The following is a 21,989-nucleotide window of genomic DNA, read 5'->3' on the forward strand; positions in this document are numbered from 1 at the left end:
CAAAGTCACTGTGAAGATGTCATGAGAATAATGAATAAACATTTCTATACAATTTTATTTATACTTCAGCTGTGATTTCTGTTAATAACTGTTTTCAATTTCTTTGATGAAGGACAAAGAAAATTGCTTCACTCTTCACAGGTAATAGGAGAAACATTCCTCTCTTTACAGATTGTCTCTTAGAATTTAACATGAATGGAAGATCTTCATCATTATGCGTTACCATTTAAGCAGGAGAAGCAGACTACAAGACCGCAAAAATAATCAAAACCCCTTTTAAATGGATGTAATTTAAAACCCCCCAAAACAACCACAAAGAACATTATATATTTAGTTTTCAAAGCAGTTTCCACTCCACATTTCAGTCTTATAAGCAGCTGAACAGTTTAATCACTGTACATGTGAGCTTAGATACCTTCCAGGCAAATAAAAAGTTGTGGTCCGAGGTTAATAAAACGCAGGAGCAGAAAGGGAAATAAAAATCTACATTCTCATATCGCACAATTCAAGTTTATTCCATTCATTCTTGCAACACAAACTTAAAAATACAGTATCATTTAGCATTCTGATGTCTATGAACCATGATAATGATGAACCCAACTGTGTCAAAACAGTTAACAATGGTGAAAAGAGAAAGTCAAATATCAAAATGCACAGAGCACTAAATTTTCTTCTGTCACTGCGTAGAAAGATGATTGTTTATCCATTTACAAAATATAATTAAGACAAGTTCATTTTGAAATTTTGCATGCAACACTGCAATTGCTTGACCTAGGACATTCTATTCTTACCAGCCTCTTCTACAAATAATCAATGTTCCATTTAACTATTGTACTCCTTTTCTCATTTGCTCCCTGTAAGAAAAAGGGAGCAGAGGGTACAAAATCCAAAATATAGTTAATTTTTTAACTTATTCAGCACAAATTTCAAAGGAAAAGGTTTAAGAACAGAGTGGATTTCCAAGTATATGCAATTCCAGTCTGACAAAGTATTTAAATTCTGTTTATAGAATGAAAAATAATTTACAGTTTGGTATTTTTATCTAGTTAGGACCTACTCAAAGATAGAGGAAGCCACCCATTATTTTTTCCACAAAATAGCTAACAAGAAAGAAACAAATTAACAAGCCCAGTCTCTAGACAATTACAAATGCATAAGCTTTTATTTTTTTTTCTTTTAAATCCTGGGCAAAATTATTAAACACCTGTTATGTAGTGCAAAAAGCAGAAAAGTATTTCTTCTTTATAAGCCAAACATTAAATGCCATCTTTTTAACTATCTCAAAAGGCAGCTTGGGTATATATTACAGCCAAATTAACACTTGACTCACTGAAGTCTGTTTGCTTCTTTTTTCCCCCCAGGGTGAAGTAAGAAAAAATAAGGTGTCCCCAAAATTGTAGAAAAAGGGAGGCAAAATCGCCTCAGTGAATCACCGTAAGAGTTAGTACAAAGATGATGTTTCTTTGCTCACTTAAATGAGAGTTAAAGGGAAGGGCAGGAAAGAATACAGAAGAAAAAAAAAAAAACCAACAAAAATACAAAACCACTATGGCCAGACAACGTGACACTAATCAACACAAAAAACTTGAATAATCAAGTTCTCCACATAAAAACAGATTGCAGTTTTCTAGACTAGTATTTGAATAGCTAAGTATTTAATAGCATAATATGGAGGCAAATTGATGCCAAAGATTGTTACTTTCATAGCTGAATAAAGAGTTAAACCTATAGTCTGTGTTCACACTATTACAATGACATGACAATCCAGCACTGATCAGAGATAAGATTAAAGAGTCCTCTTATAAATAGTTATTAAAAGCACTGTTCATCAAATATTCTTGTTCTTTTATCAGCAGTTCACCAATTGATTTATCACTTATTTCCAACCCTTCTGTTCTTCTTTGCCACCCATCTCCAAGAAAAAGAGTAATTGCACTGTACAGTTTATGGCCAGAGTTGATTGTTTTCTCCATTGCTTTTCTTATGGTATGTGTAGAAGTAAATCAGTTCCTGCTCTCATTTTACACTCTAAATGCAATGCTTTTCATAGCTGAGACATTCAATCCTAATATGCAACATTATTCAAGTAAAACTAAGTCTCCATTAAATACGAGTGGTAGTTGCCAGTCTACTTCTATATATCCTCTCAATTTCAACAGTGATATCAAACAATATCAGCTACTTTTGTTTAAGAATTCAGCATGAGTCATTATATACATTTGTTTTTCTGTATTGTGTTTGTTACCAGAAAGTTTGAAATCTGTATTCCAAAAGAGAGAAAGATGTATAGTTTGTGGTATAGAACCTGTTACTCAGTTTTAGGTGAACCAGCAGTCTAATGAAAACTTTCAGGATGAAAGCCAGAAGCTCAGACATTCCTGAGGACCACAAGATGTGACAAGAGTGCCTACAACATCATTAAATACCTTCCCATGAATGATCAAGACTGCCATACTTACTGGTATAGTAAATCTTATCTAAAAGTCAATGGTTAATGTGGTATGGTCACACTGGGAATTTCCAGAACAAGCCTCATGCCTTAATGGAATTTAAGAGGTTCATCCATTCAACAATGAAACACTGATCTGAAGATACGCACAATTAAAAAAATTCTGTAGTAGTTAGAGCAAGTTAAGACTTCTGCTTGTACATCTTCCTGCTTCTACATTTGAACTTAGAAAGGTTCCATGTTTACCAGAAAAGTTTAGCAACAATATTCACCTGATATGAATGTCTAAATAATTATTGTACATTTTCCACATTTGACCTGATTATCCTTGTGTACCAAACAGCCTGGAGCTTTCGCATATGTCTAGGAATTTTATGCTAATGTGGCGAGTAAAGAAATTTCATCTTACATTCCTTTTGGAAAAAAACTACAGTGAAATTTTGACCTCTCTCTCAAAAGCAGTTACTTAAAATGTCTGTCCTGGACTAGAACAAATATGGGATAGAAAGACTTCAAATTCAAGCATCCAAAAGTACCTTGGCAGATATTATGGAGTGTAACACCATCATGCCTCAACTGGTCTTTCTTGGTTTGCTCAAGAGTCAGAAAACATTAGTGTGACATCCAATTAGTCAATATAAAGAACAGCTCCAATAACTAGTATCAAAAGTCCTCAAAACTGCAACAGAAGCTTTAGGCAGAAGAACAAAGCTACCCACTGAGAGAGAAGAGAGAAGAGCAACCCAGCCATCTACATTACTACACTTCAGATTATGGCAGACACTAAGAGCATGGGACTATTGTCTCCTTCACAATTAGTTTCAGGTACATAGCACAGCACTTCCATCTAAAGATCTAAAGGAAGTACTTCCATCCATCTAAAAAATCTTAGTACTAATCTAGGAGGCTTACAAGCCAAAAATTCAGGAGCAAGGTCTGTCTTCTTCCATTTTCACTAGAAACGGGGAGATTGTGCACTGGAAAGAAGTCCTAGAGGGACACTGTTCATAATAGTTTTCAACCCTCTCTGACCAGATTATCTTTGATACAAGCCCCTAACTAGTCTGATTCATAAAGAATTTCCCTCCCCCCAAAGTATTTAGCTGAAGAAGCTGGAAGATGCAAAGAGTGACAGACAGGCAGCAGTGTGAGGCCACAGGAGAGACATTTAAGATATCAGTCCATCCATCACTGAAGAAGAGTCTTGATTGCCTGGTTGTCAGTGGCTTCAAAGGCAGTTAGTCCATCTGGGCCTTTCACAGTCTTATCAGCACCCTGCAAAGACAATGAGAAGGACTGTCAATTCATAAAGCCAGGCTGCATCAGTATAAAGTGTGTCAAAAGTTACATACCTTACACAATTATATTGATTACATACAGCTTTTTACTCTAGTGCCTTGTTTTCATTCAGAAACCAACTAGACAAGATTTATGTACAGAACTATTCAGCATGCAGCTAATCTGCGTTTCCAACTTCGTCATTTAAAATAAGGGAAAAAGCCACATAACTTTTGTTACAGAGCAAATTGCAAGTTCAATAGATTATCAATTAATCTTAGAAACAGATAGATTTTTTTGTTTCCAGCAACTACTCCTACAAAAGCAAAAATTCAGTGTTACACACTTCTACAAAAGCTATGGTGCAAGAAGCTCTCACATGCTGAATTAGGTGACACCTGGAAGAGCTGATTTACTAACAAATCATACTATATTTGTTCTAGATCATAAAACAGCCACACTCATCAAGGATTGTGCTTCTCTTTCATTCTGAAATAAAAGTCCCTATTGATACACCAGAAAAACAACACCACAAAATCATTCCAAGTCCAAAACTGCTCAGGTTTCTTTTGAAAGAGTGATGTGTACACCTAAAAGGCAACAAAACAGAACAGGGAGGCAACAGGAGAATGGAAGATAATGAACCAAGTGGATAAATTGAAGAATTAGAATAAACTAGTGCAAGTAAGCACAAGCACAGCGGCAGAATTATGGGAGGAGAACAAAAGGAGGGAAACAGAGTGATTACCTAGTCACATTTGCTTTGAGCACTGTGTAATCATATTCATAAAAGGGAAAACACAGACTAAACTGTAAATAGGGTAGCTAAATAAGGGGACAAAAGTTATTAGAGCTCACAGGACTGATTTCAGAACAACTCTGCAAGATGATATGCAAATCCCACTTGAAAAAATGTGTAGTTGCTCTATCAAATGACAGGAAAAGCACTGTGGGTACAAACACACTTTGTCAAAAGTATGTACAGCAGAGGGTTGTCTTCAGTTCATGCACAAGCTCTCTGTAGAGTAAGTACAAATCCCTTCTCAATTACAAGGAAGATTGTCAGTATTAAGGACACTCAATAGTTTAAGAACATAATGGACATAGAATTTCCATAGCTTCTTTACTGATTAAACACACAAAGCCCCACTGAACTTCCACCATGTCTGTTCCCAAGATGACTCTCACTTTCCTAAACTTTTCTAACAGTCTAATAAACTGGATCTGATACCACTGTGATGTTCTACGAATACTACTTTTCGCAATGTAGCATATCTCCCTCTCTGAAACTTGTACACTCTTTGCTTGCATATACTCAACCTGTCATTCGAAAAAGATGGCTTTGCAGCGGTTTTTAAGGCAGCACTGGCAGTCTTCTGGTCTACTGGCCAAACTGACCCTCTTGGAGCTGTTCACCTTCCTTGTGGCCCCTAGAGACACTCAGTGCAAGGTATGCACTGCGTTCACACCAGTGACAGGAGCAGTTGTAGGATCACACCTCTATCACTTGCCTCAATGTACAAGGATATTGCAGTTCTTTGGGATATGAACATGAGCTGAACCAGCCTGTCCCCAACAAGTGACAATTTGGTCATTGCAAACACATGCTTGGGCTGAAACCATGGGAACACTGCTTGTGAAACATTTATTTTTCCCCTAAAATAACCCCTGAGAGATTTAAGAGGTATTCAACACTTATAATCTTAGTTGTCCAGGGAAAAGAAAAGCAACTAAGAGTACAAATGGCTTCTTTTGCAGATGTTATTTCTACTGCTTAGATAGCACACAGATTAGAATCTACGTGGAAATCAAGGCTTCAAAGCTGTTCCTTGATGTAAAGCTCAGAAAATCTTGAAGAAAAATGGAACTATGCAGTAACTGACCTGACAGAGTTTAAAGAACTTTAGTTTACAAAACTCTCCATCAATGTACCAGCATTTAGGGTACAAAAGATAACTGTTAACTGAGGTAACCTTGAAGTATAAAGAGAGCTTTTAATTATAACATAGGACTGCTCTCCCCCCTCAGAAAAATACTTCAGAAAAGTTATTGACATGCAAGACCTGAGTTTCTAAAACAGCTTTACTGAATGTAGGATAAGAGGGTCATGAATACCTAAGGAGAACACCATTTATTAAACTCAGTGCTAATAAATTAAGAAAATGGCCCATTAGCTAGACAGAAAGATTCCTGCCTACATTCAATAAAAAGAGAAGGAAACAATAAAGGTCAGGTCAAGAGGACTTTAATTTGCAGAAGTACAGCACTGCCTGGAAGCAACTTTAATAAAAATCTCATAAAAGTACAACGATTCCACAGTATTCTCTACTTCCCCAAAGTAAAAAGTTACTAATATTGGTGTTACGTTCCACTCTGAAAATACACATACATAAATATAAATATAAACCCCCTCTCCTTGGCAGGATAATAACAAACAAGAATGCTTGCCCACTTAAGCCACCAGGCAAAGCACAAATGTTAAACAAGCTCTGAGAGCCACACACTTGGCTCCAGATGCAGTTCTGCAAAAAGCCCAGAGCAACAAACACAGAACCCACGCTGGGAGCTGAGCTCCCACCAAACTGTACAACCAGCACTGGGGCACTTAACGAAGCTGGGAGGAGAGTGGTTTACACAGCAAGCAGCAAACTGCTAAAAAGAGTTGCCAGATGACACAACAGAGGCAGATGACTTCTTGCTCAAAAAGCACATAGACGAATTCATGGACAACAAATCTGTCAACGCTTCTGAAGAGGGGACAGATGTGCACACCTCCAAAATCCCCAGCAGAGCAACCATGAACGAAGGGAATGAGTGAGCAGATGTGGTCATACTCACAACTCTTCCTTTTGCCACTGTCAGAGAAGAAAAAAGGTGCTAAACTGCCCAACTCAACAGGATATTTCTTGTAACACATTTTTTAGTAGAAAGCAGAAATCCAATTGCATTAGATATTTCACAAAGGCAGAACTATTTTGGAAGTTAAAAAATGGGTGAACTTTGTTGAATCTTATGCAACAAACCTCATCCTCCATTAGAAGCTTTCAAACTGTTAATTGTCTATTTAAACATATTGGTTTCTCCTACACTAAAAACCCACAACTTTTTACATTACAAATCAAATATCAGATTATTAAAGAAAAACATGGATCAGTGCTTGGAACATTTCTTGAAATACTCCTCCTTCTCCTCCCTCTCAATGTGAGCTCAGGAGTTTCACATGAAAGGTTTAAAAACATCCCCACAGTCCATACACCATAGAAAGCAATGGAGAATGGTGGCTTAGTAACTGGGAAGAACATTAAATAGTCAGTAATTTTTAGATCTTTCAGTAAGGGTTGAATCCTGATTGCCCTGTATCTGCTATCAAAGAACATATGACTATGGTACACACAAGGCATGACATGTTTAAACAAGGGTCATAAAATAATAACTGTGTCAAGAGCCAGAACAACCTCTACATATAAGCCCTGCCTCAAACAGACTGAGATGATAAGTGGACTTCCAGTTTATAAATATTTCATCAGCTAGCCCATGTGAATGGAAGCAATCAACATTTGACTCTGCATGAAGAAATCTCAAAGTAATTTATTATTTGGGTAACTTATACAGAATGGAAAACCCACCAAAACATGGTCAACATGGGAGAAAGGACACCTTCTTTTTGATGATCCTAAATGAAGGATCAGTCCTCACAATAAATTTAAGCAAGTTGGACGCACCATTTGAATCCTAAATTAACAGTCACTGCATTTGTTTACAAAAAAGCGTAAATAATATCAGACAAGATCAAAGACGTTAAGTGAAATTCATGCAACATTAAGGCAGTTAAGGAAAACTTTACCCTGGAAGTGACATATGAAAAGATTACACAGCAAGAAATCCTTTGGCCAAATGACAGAAGTGTAATCAAGAAGCAGTGCGTATGAATGGAGACAAAACATTGCTTGAATTAACTACTGGCTTTGTAAAATTGATCACCTTTGCAATATAAATCAAAGTGCAAACAGAGACACATTAAGCTTATTCTCCCCAGAACAAAATTTACAAGCTGTACGACAGAGAAAGCTTAGCTTCCTACACTTCTATCTCCCCTCCCTCTGCCAACCCGGATGGGTTCTCAGTCATCTGGCAAAAGTTGAGGGAAACCACACCTCTGAGCAACTTCACAGCAGAGATTCCTTCACGTGAAACACTTAAACAGCTGCCAAAGCCAAGTCCACTAAAGGAATGCTTTTTTTCCCTTACTGATTTGCAGCTCTGCTCTCTAGCTGGAGCCCACATATTCTTACGGTCACTGTTACTTTTGCTACACCACAGAAGTCCTGCAACTTTGTCCTTCAGCTATCTTTTTCCACGATCAGAGTTTAGCAAGACAAATGGCATTTGTTTGATGTTCTGAATATATCATCTGGAGCATCATAATCTCATTGAAAAAAAACCCCACAGTAATATGCTTTGCTAATGGATAACTTGTTGTAAACATTTGTATCTCACCTTTGACAGAAGCAATTTCACACAGGAGACGTGGCCCTCATAGACTGCTGATAGGAGTGGTGTGATATTGTGTTTGTCTGGAGCCTGTAAATTGAGATACAGTTACTTGAAGGACAATTTCACACAGCATTATAAGGTTTCACATAACTTTTAAATTTTTTTTTTAGTCAACAGTAGAAGTAAAAATTTAAGAATATTAGCCAGAAATGCATTCCACTGGATTTTTTTCCTCTCCTTTTAAAGAAGAAAAGTTTTTTAAACAATAACAGGAAATAGCAACACATTTCTTCCACAAGACTTTTACATATCCCAAAGCTTGTCTATAATTTTAGGCCAATGATGGAAATTGTGGAGTTTCAGCTGACAAATTTTGCCCAGTTTAAAAACACTACTCCTAATTCTCCCATTTCACAGCCAGCATCACTTCACAAAACAGTTTTGGCTGAAACATTGTTTTGGCTGTCTTCTCTCTAAACTATAGTCCTGGAAAGAATAAGAAATGGAGCAACTGAAATGCTATTTTTAACTCTTTCCCAGTTAGGAAAATTCCCAAGGAAGAGATAATCTTTTCAGACATCCAGGAGAAAAATCTAAGCATTTTTGTAATGAACTAAAGCAAAGATATCTTACATGTTAACTTTTGGACAAGCATTCCAAGGCACAACATTTGGGATGTGTGGTTAAAGCACTTAGGAACTTAACTTCCAGAGAGCTGCTATAGGTTAGTCCAGTCTTTTCAAAAGAAGAAGCCATGCATGTCAAGCTACAGTTAAATGACTTATGCAGGAAAGAATGTCTCCAAAGAAGAAAAAAAGCACACTAATTTAAACAGCTGATCCTGCCCTGGCCAAGGATGTCTTCTGGAATCCCTTCCAACAAATGCCAATATGCATTGTAAACATTATTCTGATGTGATAACTGGATTCATTTTTCTAATTGTGATCAAATTAAATTTCAACTTTTCACAGCTACAAACAACTTTTTCCAGTGTTTCCAAACATAATCAAAACATTTCATCAACATAATTTTAAGTTTCTAATCTCTAGAATCCACCTCTCAAATACTTTTAAATGCATCAATTGTTTAGCTTGATTTGTATCTTTCATCAACCATTTAGGCACTTACACCAATCCCTTCTGTGTGTGTGGGAAGACCCTAAGATCTGTTTGCAAATCCATTAATACATACATTAATGTCAGCTCCTTTCAAGAGCAGAAATTCCAGAATCTCAAGCTGTCCACAGTCTGCTGCATAGTGAAGAGGCTTCCTCCCACCTTCAAGTGTCCGGTTGACATCTTCACCCTTCAATACAAATATAATCTAATCAGCAGAATTTTAGAGCTAACACATCAAGAAGAACCTGAAAGAAATGCAACACCTTCAAACATGCTGAAGAATGCTCCACCCAAATATTTCAGTCACTGCCCAAGAAAAATGAAAATTAAGTCACTCGATTTCTATTCCCTCACATCTGCATTTATGACTGTAAGACAACCTTGATCCCTTCTTCCATAGTGCATCTCAGGTGTAAGAGGTACCAAGTGCACTAGGTAACTGATGATTTAAAATAACCCAAACCAATTAAAATATCATTAGAGCTTGTACAAAATGCTCTCTGTGGCTCATTCTGCTTCTCCTGCCTCACAACTGGGATCAAAGTTATGTGGCTAAGTTACTTTATTGAAGTTCCTTTATCTGCTTCCTTGAATATTGAAGTTTTGCATAGTGAGAAACCAGCTGCATAGAAATAAGTCAGCATCGTAACTACCAGCAAGTGAGTCCAGGCCATCCATAATTTAAAACCCAATTATGAAACCACTCTGTTTTATAAATAGCACTTCCCAATTCTACATGATACAAACAAGTCTGAAAAGTCAACCAAATCAGGCCACAGGAAGTTGTATTCTAATGCCTCTCATACGAGTGGATTGAGACATCTCTTAAGGCGTAAACAAAATTTAATTTACTGAGTGCCTAATCAGCTTTGTTTCCTCACCTTGGGTTGTGCAACTAAGGATAAACTGATTTACTGCCCTTCATTAGTGTCAAGAAGTTACTGGAAACCAACTACAGACAAGCTGCATGGTAAGTGGTTTCTTGTTCCTATGTGCAAGGAATCTTAGTATTTTAGGAAGTGGCTAAATTTAGCATCATACCTCAAAGCCCTGCACCTCCACAGAAAAACAATCAGAAGATTTCAGCTGCAGCACCAATTCATACTTCTCTATGGAGCCCCTGCAGTTCCCTCACTCCTGTCCCAAATTTCTAGAAAGTGCACAGAATAGAGGGATTGACATATATCTTCCAGACATTACTTTCCTTCTAAGAATGGAAGAGAAGATTGCCAGAAGGAAATCTTATTCTGCTTTTGATGTTCTATATAATCAGAGATTTACACTACTAGTCAAATGACAAGATGACCTTGTTATTCTCCTCTCAATTCAATTATTCATAATATACCCTTGTAGCAGATAGCATTGTGATGTAGCTTCTCATCTGCTGAATTTCATTAAGTTCCAATAAAAAAAAAAATCATCCAGATCAAAGTAAGCTAATAGAACATAAATAGTCTGAAAAAGCATATAAGGAAGCACCATGTACTTATGTTGAACATTAAACTCTACCCATACTTTTATTTGCTCATGGACATTTCCCATCAATTTTAAAACAACTGGCATTTAAATAACCCATCGTGTTTGCTGATACATTAGGGATTGGGTGCACAAGTTTGCAGAGCCAGCCTCATGAAAGCCATATAATAACTAACCCAAAAAGTCTCACCAACCCTTGTAAAGTCTGACACATGCCGAGACACAGTAAATAAAGGAGCATGGGAGAAGGGCAGGCAAGCTAAGTCCTGGGACAGCACATAAAGTTCACATTCCAAAGGAAAGTTAGAATCATCACATCTTAAGATTAGGACAGTCCAGCAAAACTCTCACTTCCTTAATCCTATAAATATTATTTGGCTCACTGGCTTATACTGTAGTAATTTTTCTTTGTTTTTAAAGAATAAAACAAAGATCCTCTGTTCTCTCCTAAGCTGGCTGTGGAATAAATTCCTGTTGGACAATGAACTTTCAGAGGGGAAAAAAAACCCACTTGAACTCCTAGTTTTTTTAAGATCCCTGTAAAGATGATGAAAACTTTTTTATAGGGGACTATCTAGCAAAAAGGCTGCAAATAGATATGTCCCAAATGTAGGTTACATGGCATTGAATACTGGCACTGAGAACACATATCATCAACATTCAAAGTTAGACACTTTAGTCTGAATTAACAGAACAAAGACATTATGTAAGTTACAAAAATTAAAAAAAAAACCCCAAGTACTCCTGTATTTTGCGAAAAACCAAGTCAAATATCCAGTTGTTTCAAAGGTGTGAAAAGCCACTGTACAACAGACCACTGAATGTTATAAAGCTTTACTTGGCCTTTCCTACTGCCAGTCCAAGAAATATAGAAGTACAAAGGGAAGATAAACCAATGTATTTAAGATACAGGGATCAAACTCTGGCAAAACCACTTGTTTCAAATGCAGTCACTAACACATATACATCAAAACACTTGCAGGCCTCTTCAGATAATTTCTCTCTGGGCTTTAGATCTATTTATACTGCCCAGGGCATCTCTCCGTAGGGCAAGCAGTGGTTTCCAAAGTGGAGTATGAAAACCCAGAGAGGTGTGCAAGAAAATCCACTGGGGAGTGAAAAGAAAATGTATTTTGAACTATTAATAAAATGTAAAAGTAGCATTTATTTCATCTTTAGCACATGTTTAATTTCCATTTTTTCATAATTTCCATTGGGGTATGTTTTGTAATGCGCACATTACACAGTACAGGAGTACATATTGAAGTTGTCTTGAATATCAAGTTCCAATTCCCCTCCTCAGGGCCAAGTTGGATGGGGCTTTGAGCAACCTGGTGTAGTGGAAGGTGCCCCTGCCCACAGCAGGGGGGTTGTAACTCAATCTTTAAGCATAAGATAAAGACTTGAGCCCCCCCCCCAAAAATAGTAAATCTCTGGTGAAGGTCTGACTAATTATGTCAGCACAATGAGACAATGTGGTCTCTCAAGCCCTGTCATAGGTCGGTGCAGGAAACAGCACCCCGGTAAGGATTCAAAGAAAAAAGTTCTCTCTATGTAAAGTTTTCCAAAATTACTGTGGTTTTGAATAATACTAGCCAAACATGTCATACTGAATGTTAGGAACTTGGGTATCAGCAATCTTAGGATGTGACAATTCTCAATACTGAACTCTGAGACAGCAAAGTGTTACCAATATATTGGTGGGCTGAAACTAAGCTGCTGAATGTTTACATGAAAAATTACCATATCCTGCAGAGGCATATGGTCAGAATCCACACGAACTGACAAAAAGGAGCATAATTTTTCCTTTACACCCACAGGTGCAAAATCCTCCGTGCACTAGACCAAAAGTGACAGAACAATTCTTCAAGGAAGTTTTATGGGACTTCTGCCATCTTCTAGAGTCTAACAGAGCAGCAACAAGGTTAATAGTTATGAGAGTACTTTGAAGGAGATAGAATTAAGCCAGGATCAAGGAATGGTATCACCCTCAAAATAAAACATAGCTTCAGTCAAAGGTCATGCTACTCCTGAAAGAAGATTATTTATTTTCGCTTTCTAGAGTAGACCCACAAATTCACTAACAATTGCGCAAGTATTTGTGCACAGCTTCAAAAAGTAATTTTCCCATGCAAAAGAAAAGACATGATCACCTCTTCAATGAACTTGCAGAATACATTGAGTTTAGTTAGCCAGCCATTTAAGGCTAAGTCTGGCATAAACCACATCAGTACCATTTTTCTTTTCAGATCAAAGACCCAGGGTACCAGCTATGCAATAATGTTAAAAACTGGTTCAACATATGAACCATCAGAAACAGCAGTTCCCAGGTATTTGCTACAATCCCCTCTATTAAAATCTGATTACAGGTAAAGAAAAGCCTCTGTGAATCTCCAATTACTAAACAAGAAGACATGAAAGAAGACTTTTATGCCCTATTTCAAAAAGTCACATAAAATGGATAACAGGAGAATATTCAATTAGAAGGTCTTTAAGTATCAATGTCAGTTGAAACATGGCGATCAACTTTGCACTGAAGGACAGGAAAATAAAAACTGGAAGCTCACTTCCAAATACTTTTAAGAACTTTGCTTTTTAAGAGCAGGATTCATTACAGCTTCCTCTGAATGCAACTATCACCCACTTTCTGTAATGGAGCAATTTAATCCATAAAAAGATCTGTTCTACCTAATTTCTTAAGGGCATACTGTCAAAATTAGCTACTCTTGAACGTAATTCTTCCATTACCCTCTCTCTCACATTTTTCATGCTTTACCTTCTCTTGCCAATATACCTACACAAAATCCCTCATTATATCTCATGTCCTTTTCCACTTCAGCTCTAGTCAAGGCTTTGGATTTTTTAGTTCCATCCCTGCACACCCTGGGAAAGTGCCTATGTTCTTCTTGGGTATCCACCCTCAACTCCAATTTTTATGCTTCCCCTCTTCCCACCTGAGCTTAGAGAAGAGTTCCTGACAGCCAAGCTGCCCTCCTGCACACCTGATGGATGTCCCAGAGTAATCTGGAAGGATCTGCACCTTAACAGCTACCCTCCATAAGTTGTGCCAAGTTTAATTCCTTTTTCTTTTGCAGCCCTTATTAATCAGAGTTTGTCCCTAATGCACATTATGACATCAGCTCCATGAAAATGTTGAATGAACAAGTTTAGTCATAAAGTATAAATTCTAAAGCTCATTATTTTCCAGGGAGATTATTTAACCACACCAAACTGACTCCATCCTTCAACAGCCCGTGCCTTTCTGTAGCCTTTATTACACAAGGCTGTATTCCATGCCTCCCTTTGTCTCCCCTAATCTGCCAACTCCCTGTTTTCCCAGCTCCTGCCAGTTGCAGAAGCATCAACTCTAAAGCCAAATGAGCTAAACTCAAGTTCAACCTCATCTAGCACCCCTACAGCACACTCCAGGTGCTTCAAGCACAGGCTTATTTTGCAGTGGCACAGGAACTGAAACCAAACCTGAGCCAGGTGTTCACGTGAGCACTGTGCTTTGTCCGAAGTGTTGCTCTAGAACATTACTGCCAGGCTATGAATGTCTCAGCTCACCCTCCACTTTAGCACCAATTTTCCTCCCATGTAGCAGCAACAGCTTCACTACTTCCAGCCACAGTTTGACCCTTCCAACCCCCACACCAGAATTAGAAGCTGAATGATGAATCCAATGAGGGAACTAACCAATGCGAGAATTTATTTGATAATTTTCTTCTTCCCTGATGAATCTGTTCCTTCATCTGTTCCATGACTTGGCACCTGAACACACCAGAAATTAGTAGCTGGGATTTACACTGCAGTTCTACCACAGGAATAGAAACTGAAAATTGCGGCCTCATTAAATCCTATTGCATAGGTTAACTGTATTAGTAGAGCAGTGCCTGTAATACTGGTGGCATTAAAATGCTCTTTCAGATTTAGAAACAACTCCATATCCCCATCTGTACTTATCCTGTCATGCAAAAATAACTGCATCTCCCCATTTCATGCATACCTTTCATTTCAGTTTTAATGAAGGAAATCAGATTCCATGCAGTCCGATGTCCTTAGAGTGCAGGGAAGCATCTTGTAGGAACTACTGTGTAATTCCTGCCTTCATTATTCTAGGAAAGCAAATAACTCACTGTACAGTGTTGCATAACTTCCACCTCTTTGCATACAAGGGATGGCCATCCTTACAGTGTACTAGATAACTCTGACATTTTAAATAAAGCAACAACTTTATCATTGCTATCTCAGTGGTAAAGAGGAAGAGGGAAAAATTCTCTTTCTATAAGGAAAAGTTTAAGCCCTATGGATGAGATATTTTGACTATCTTGCTGCATATTGAAAATACTACTTCCAAAAGCTTCATATTTACTATCTTCCCCACAAGCCTTTGTTCATGCTGGTTGTATTACTTATTTTTAAAAATTCAAAGAGATTAAGTAAGATGGCAGAAGTAAACTGTAATTTATAGTGCTGGATACAATCTCAAGACATGTTTTGCTATAACAGAAATTATACTGGTATCCAGAGAATGAAATCTTTCCCTCCAATGTAAGTAATTTTTGGTTTTTAAATCAAACAAAGTGCCTGAAATGTTAAGTTCTATGTTTTGAAGTGGAACATATGTAAACTGAGGTTTGAAATCACTTTAGAACTATGTATTCCTTAGTGATCTGAAGGGAGAGCAAGCTTGGACAAATCATACTTAGAAAAAATTATTAGCCATATACTCAAACAGTTTAGAAAACAATCTTGCACTTCCACAGTGGAACTGATTGTGTCTTAATCTTCCCCAAACACTCTATTTCATTTTCTCAGAGTTTGAGTCCGCTCACACCCCTTCAGTCATTCTCCAGATTCATTAATCACTGGAAAGACTTTAAAAAAACCCCACAACCCCACTCCCCCACCCCCCAAAAATCCACAAACACCAGGTAAATACCTGAAGATGAAAATACATTGCTATTTTTGCCATTCTACTTAAATTCTCAGAATGCTTGTGTTCTAAGTACTTAAGCCAAAGTACTTTACTGCTTAACCTACCTTTGTTTCAGTTGTATGTTCACAGAGTTTTCAAGTGTTTACTGCTGCTACATCAGCTCTGGGGCTCACCTAACCAAAAGTTACCTCTCTAGGACTGAGGATGTAAACACCTTGAGAACCCTTAAAAACAATACAGCAGAAACAACTGAAAAACCCATCTTCTACACACAAGGTAAATCATTCTGCAATTTCTAAAATAACTGTGAGCTTAAAAATATTGTAAGCCAAGCAAAAACTTCAGTCCTTACTCAAACAGAAAAAACAAGATCATGTTTTTATGCAGCTAATCCATGGGTCATTAAACACTGGTGGTAACGAGGGAAAACTCAAATACTACACTTCCTGAAATCTGACTAATAATCTAAAAATATAAGGACAGTTTAATTCTATAAGCTTGTCAGTCTAGTGACTCATGTCATTACAGACTATTTATGGCTGAAAGGGAACTCTGGAGGTTATGTAGTCCAGCATTTGCTCAGAGAGGGTCCAATCAGATCAGGCTGCTCAGTTGAGTTCCACAGACCTCTGAGGACTGAGGACTAGACAAGCCCTCCAGGCATAAGCCCTTCCCAGGGTTTGGTCATATTCACAGGGAAGTATTTTTTCTCTTACACCTAATTGGAATTTCTCACATTTCAAATTGAACTGTTGTCTCTTACAATTTCACTGTGCACAACTAAGCAAACTTCTCTATATCCTACCCTTTGTACAGAAAGATAATAAAATTTTCCCTTTACCTTCTTCAGGGAAAAATAAAAAACCCAAAAAAACTAACAACAAAACCCCAGAAAACAAACTACCACAATTCTAACAGCATCAGCTTGTACATCCTTCATCTACCAATAAAAATTGAGGTAAAAAAGCTTTTATAATTTTATCAATAGGTGCTCTGCTCCATAAAGCAGTAGCTACAGATCTTCCTGTGCCTTCCAGGTTCCTTACTAACGTCAATTGAATTTCAGCTGTCATACCTCCATCTCGGCGTATTTGTACAATGTTTCTAGATTCCTTCCACTGGACCATTTTGCTTGCCCCTTCTGAGTAGCTCTGTGTATTGGTTATAGATTCCTCAAAATATGTGCCCCAGGATGCAAGCTTCAGCATTGAAAAACACTCAGCATTTCTCATGCTCTCATGTAAGGGAATTCTGGGTTCTAAAGAAAGGCCCCTGAAGGATCTTGAGCTTCTTTGCTTTAGAAAGGCTGCAGTAACATCTCAACTGTATTCAAATAGCACACGTACAGCTAAGCACACGTTCAGTCCGGGCAGAGACTGGATTGAGAGCTGTCCTGGGGAGAAGGACTTGGGGGTGCTGGTGGAGGAGAAGCTTGAGATGTCTTGGCAAAGGGTGCTTGCAGCCCTGAAAGCCAAATGTATCACGGACTGGACCCAAAGCCATGGGGCCAGCAGGTCAATTCTTCCCCTCTTCACTCACGTGGAGTGCGGTGTTCAGCTCTGGGAAAGATTTAGATTAGATATTAGGAAGAAATTCTTTACTATGAGGGTGGTGAGGCACTGAAACAGGTTGCCCAGAGAGGTTGTGGATGGTCCATCCCTGGTGTTCAAGGCCAGGTTGGACAGGGCTCTGAGCAACCTGGTCTAGTGGAAGGTGTCTGTGTCCGTGGCAGGGAGGTTGGAGCTAGATGATGTTTATGTCCTTTCTAACCCAAACCATTCTATGATTCTATGAAATAACAAAAGGCAAGCTGATCTTTCATCACAGCAACAAATTTTATAGGTTTCCTCCCCTGAATTATTCTTCCACAAATCAGTTGTTCAAGCACAGAACTGGAACCACAAATACTCTGTTTTTCAATTAACTTTGAAAACTTGAGAAGACCTAACACTGAATATTATGAGTTCAAACACAAAAAGCCAACACAGTAAGCTGAGTTTTACCAATGAAAACTCAACTGCTACTACCTCAGTTTCTTTACTATTGGAATTTTATCACTATTGAAACAATCCTTGGGTTTATGTGCAGAAGGACTAGATTTCTCATGTGACCCTGAAGAAGAGTGCTTTCCTACTCCTCAGTGTCTGCCTCTGGAGTGGTTCTGTATGGATTCCATTCCGTAAACCTGTTCTCTCCTAAAGCACTGATTCACGCACTGCCAACCTTAACTGCAAACTGGAACAAAAGGCACCTACAAACCCAAGAGATGTATTTTTATAGAATATGTTGAAGAAATCTGACAGCATTGCAGAATACCAGGTCTTAACACAGCTTGCTACACAAAAATAGTCACCCAGTCTGCCCCTTAGGCCTTCACTTCAGTGATCCCACAACATTCCATCCAGTCTTTTGAGTAGTGTTGTAGTCCAACTTTTGCCCCCACCCCACAGAACAGTCTCCAAGGCTAAAAAGCAGCACTGACTTTGATGAAGTAGTTTTCATTCTTGCCAAGACAAACTGATTTAGCCAACCACAATCCACACTAGCACTTCCACAGGTCTGAATACTCTAAACACCTTTGAGTAGAAGAGAAAATAAATTAATTTCTTCTTCCAAGCTGGTTATACAATTTCCTTTAAATATTTTCTTATGCTAACTGAAACAAGCACCAGCCTGAAGCATTTTTTGTTGGGTAGAGAGGTTAAATATTTGCCTCTATGACAGGAACTGACACAGCTTTACATTTGTCCAGTAGACAGACCCTCACATCATCAGCCTTAATACAAATCTGAAGGTAACTGAACCACCAGTTCAGTACTTCAGACAAGGAAACCATTTTTGTAATCTTTTGTGTATTTCAACATAACACTAGTCTAATGTGTTTTCACATTCCCATCTGGTTTTTTTAACTAAGAGCAAAAACAATTCAAATGACCAGCTCAAAACAAGTCAGTGCAGCATATAATTTAAACTTCTGTACATTTTTTTTCCTCTAAGAGAGAAACCTCTTGACATATGATGCCTCAGGTACTGCAGACCTAAGAACTGGGCAGAGCAGATGGAGAAGATAAATTTCACATTTCCACTCAACCCATTGTATTGAAAAAACTACTGAAACAATGCAGGAGGCCTACAAAGAAGCAACAGTATTTTATCATTTCTGCTCAGCAAGTTTATTGAGTCTCAAGTTTTCTTGTCTCTATCTTCTGATTCACAAGAGAAATGACCCTGTTTCCCTACTTGTCAATAATATTCAAACCAAGAGCAAGAGTGGAACCTGGTGAAATAACTAATAACTCAAAGTCTGGGTTAAGTCCAGAGAGCAGAAAGGGAAGTAAAAAGATTAATGTTGTAAACTGTGAATCGTTGATGATTTTGAAGCCGATTTCTTCAGTTAAAAACTCGCCATAAGATCTTGCCAGCGTCGAGGAAATCAACTCACTGTAACTCTAAGTAGGCAGTTTCCAATGGCAACTGCAAAAATTTTGTGCCGGATCCAAATTTTCATGTGAATCCCCAACATTTTAAAAAATTACTTACTTTCAGTCCACCCCAAAAAAAGTAAATGTACCCTGGCCTCATTCAGCCTGCACAGAGAGACAACTGCTGTTGCTGCGCAGTGGTTGAGCGTATTCTGACCATTCCAGTAGTTTTCCAATGGTAGCCTGAGTGGACTACTGAACTGAAGCAAATGACCTAGATTTATTGTATGGGATAACTACTTTCCACTTGGAGAATTTCAGAAAACCTTGAAGTCCTTTGGTTTTTGTTTAACAGCTGAGAGTAACTGCATTAGTCAAGCTGTCCTACTGATTATTTTTGTGTTTACCCTCCGAGATATTAAATAACATCTTTTCAACACTTCTGGTGTTTTATTCCCTGTCCTCTAAATGTTATAATTTGAAGGAAAAAGGAATTTTCTCCCAGATGTCTTCTTTCTACCCTGCATGCTTTGGGCAATATATGGGACAAGCTGTCTTTACACCTCCCCCTTATCACATCTTACTGAAACAAACAGAAATACCAAAAAAATCCTGTAGATAGTGATCAAAAACCAAATCCAAGTTAACAGATGTTGAGAAGGGAACTTGAATACAGAAAGTTAAATCCTACGGAAAAGGCTGCAGACACAAGTATCAAATTTTCCTTATTTTTCTGGATTCACTTCTAGTATTTGCTATTAGTTTTGCCTGCAATATCCAACTGAGTTTCCATTTTTAAAAAGATGAAAAAAAGGCTACTCAAAGAATTTCAGCACAACATTCCCCCAAAAAGACCCTCATCAGTTTATCCAAAAGAGGTTTCTGTTCTGAGGACAGTGTGTGTCTCCCCAGTTGGCATTTTACAGCAAGTTTTACAACCAGAGCAGACAGATGTAGATGTCCATGTAAAAAATGGATATCTACTTTGCAATTCTCTACTCTAGGAGAAGCCTTAATTGCTAATAATAACACCAATAGTTGGTCTATAAAAGTTAAGAAAATGAATTATGAACCTGATGATGAATTTTGCCTGTCTTGATATGGTATCTAAAGAACTCTGAAAAGCTTTTAAAGCACTGCTACACTTGTTGTGGCTTAAGCCAACAAAAAGGTGCTTACCAAGGCTTACTTTTCAGGTTTTGTTAGTGGAAAACAAGTATCTAGCTTACCCACCATAATCAAATGCAATCTGAAGTCCTTTGTCTCAGTAAAACGAATACAATTCCAGAAACAACTGCTAAATAAACTGAACTACTGAGCCATCTGTGCTTCAGTTGTATCAGCATTTTGGGAGACAAACAAACCTGGTACATGAGTTGTTCTGTAGAACAGTAATGAACCAACTGTTTCCTAGCTACAGCTTCTAGAAGCTTGTGCTACAATCCCAGCTTCAAAGATGTGCTAAACACACGTTATTGAAAACAGTTGTTCTCCCCTTCCCAAAATCCTTAATCTGTGCAAGACTTGAGCGAGAAATAATGTAACCCACTCACTACTTGCACTAGCAAGGGATGAAACAGGAATGAAGGGCCTAGTTGTGCAGCTTCTCTCAGCTCCTATGAATTTCCATCTATAAGTTTGGTCCAAAAGCACTTGTTTCTTAGTTAGGCAACAGCTCAGAGTAATGGCAGCAACTAGTTCTGACACCATAAACTGTTGCAGACAAAGGTATTATTACTCTGTTCAGATACCTCTTTAATTGATAAAAGCGCACCAAATATTCTGGATCATGAACTGAAACAATCAAAGATCAGACACTTTCCAAACTGTCTCTGCTTAGAAAGACTGTTAGAATTTGGAGTGAAAGTTAAAACGCTTCAGTTAAAGCATCAGGACTCGCCTACCAGGTACGATATGGGGGCAAAACATCAATAAAAGCCTTTAACCATTAATTCTGAAAGAACTGCAGATCAATCTAACAGCTTTGTACCTTAAGTTGACATAAGCCTAACGTTCACTTTAAAGAGATGTGTTAAGTACTGCATCTACTGAACACAGTGCAATGTCCATTTTCATAGGCAACACTGGGCTGGCCTAAAAACGTTGGATTTTTCATTCCAGAAGTGACTGACCAGGCTGTGTTTTACCACTGCATTTTGGACGATGCGGTTTGGATGACACCTACTCTAAGGGTATACTAAGGAGAAGATATTCCAGCCCACATGCATGCAAGATGATTTCTAAACAGGAGCCATCAACCACACCTAAACCAAGAATCAGAGCAGTAATTGTCTCAGTAATTCAGTACCATACCATCAGCAAACTGACAACAGACAACACTATGAAAACAGAAAAATCTACAAAACATCTGATCCTACAGTTTCACACAAAATCAAGCTTAACATGTTAGAAATTGCTCCAAAACTTAAGCAGCTGAGCAAAGGATCCCAGCCATTACCATGCAGTCTGCACTGAGTTGTTAACTCCCAATTAAAACACTTTCAGTTTCTGGAGGAACCCACATCCAAGTTCTGTATTAAACTGCTCAGGACATGTTTGTCCCAGGAATGAACAGGAAGTGGATGTTTTCCTTTGAGGCAAACACTCGGCGCCAGCTACTGAGTTTCAGTTTCAATAGATGCCAGCTTGATACTTTGAATTCTCTGCATGATCTGAAGACACAGTAATTAAAAGACCCCGCAACAATAATAAATGTGAATTCTCAAAGCTCAGGTTGTACTGTATCAGGAAGATATGACAGAATAAACAGGAAGACGAGTGTACCTCCCAAAGATTATTGCTGTGGTTGAAAA

The 21,989-nt window shown here is 38.0% G+C and overlaps 1 protein-coding gene across 1 annotated transcript in view; it reads right to left on the minus strand.

The window, feature by feature from the left end:
- Nucleotides 1-261: 261 nt before the first annotated feature.
- Nucleotides 262-21,989, minus strand: part of MTPN (myotrophin) — a 30,998-nt gene continuing 9,270 nt past the window's right edge. The window contains exons 2-4 of the mRNA XM_039570827.1: nucleotides 9,413-9,526; nucleotides 8,225-8,308; nucleotides 262-3,724 (exon numbers count right to left, since the gene is read on the minus strand). Of these exons, the coding sequence (XP_039426761.1) occupies nucleotides 3,638-3,724; nucleotides 8,225-8,308; nucleotides 9,413-9,526 (285 nt within the window). The 3' untranslated portion in view covers nucleotides 262-3,637. The remainder of the gene's footprint in view (nucleotides 3,725-8,224; nucleotides 8,309-9,412; nucleotides 9,527-21,989) is intronic.

Source organism: Corvus cornix, chromosome 1A (genome assembly GCF_000738735.6).
Source record: "Corvus cornix cornix isolate S_Up_H32 chromosome 1A, ASM73873v5, whole genome shotgun sequence".
NCBI lineage: Eukaryota > Metazoa > Chordata > Aves > Passeriformes > Corvidae > Corvus > Corvus cornix.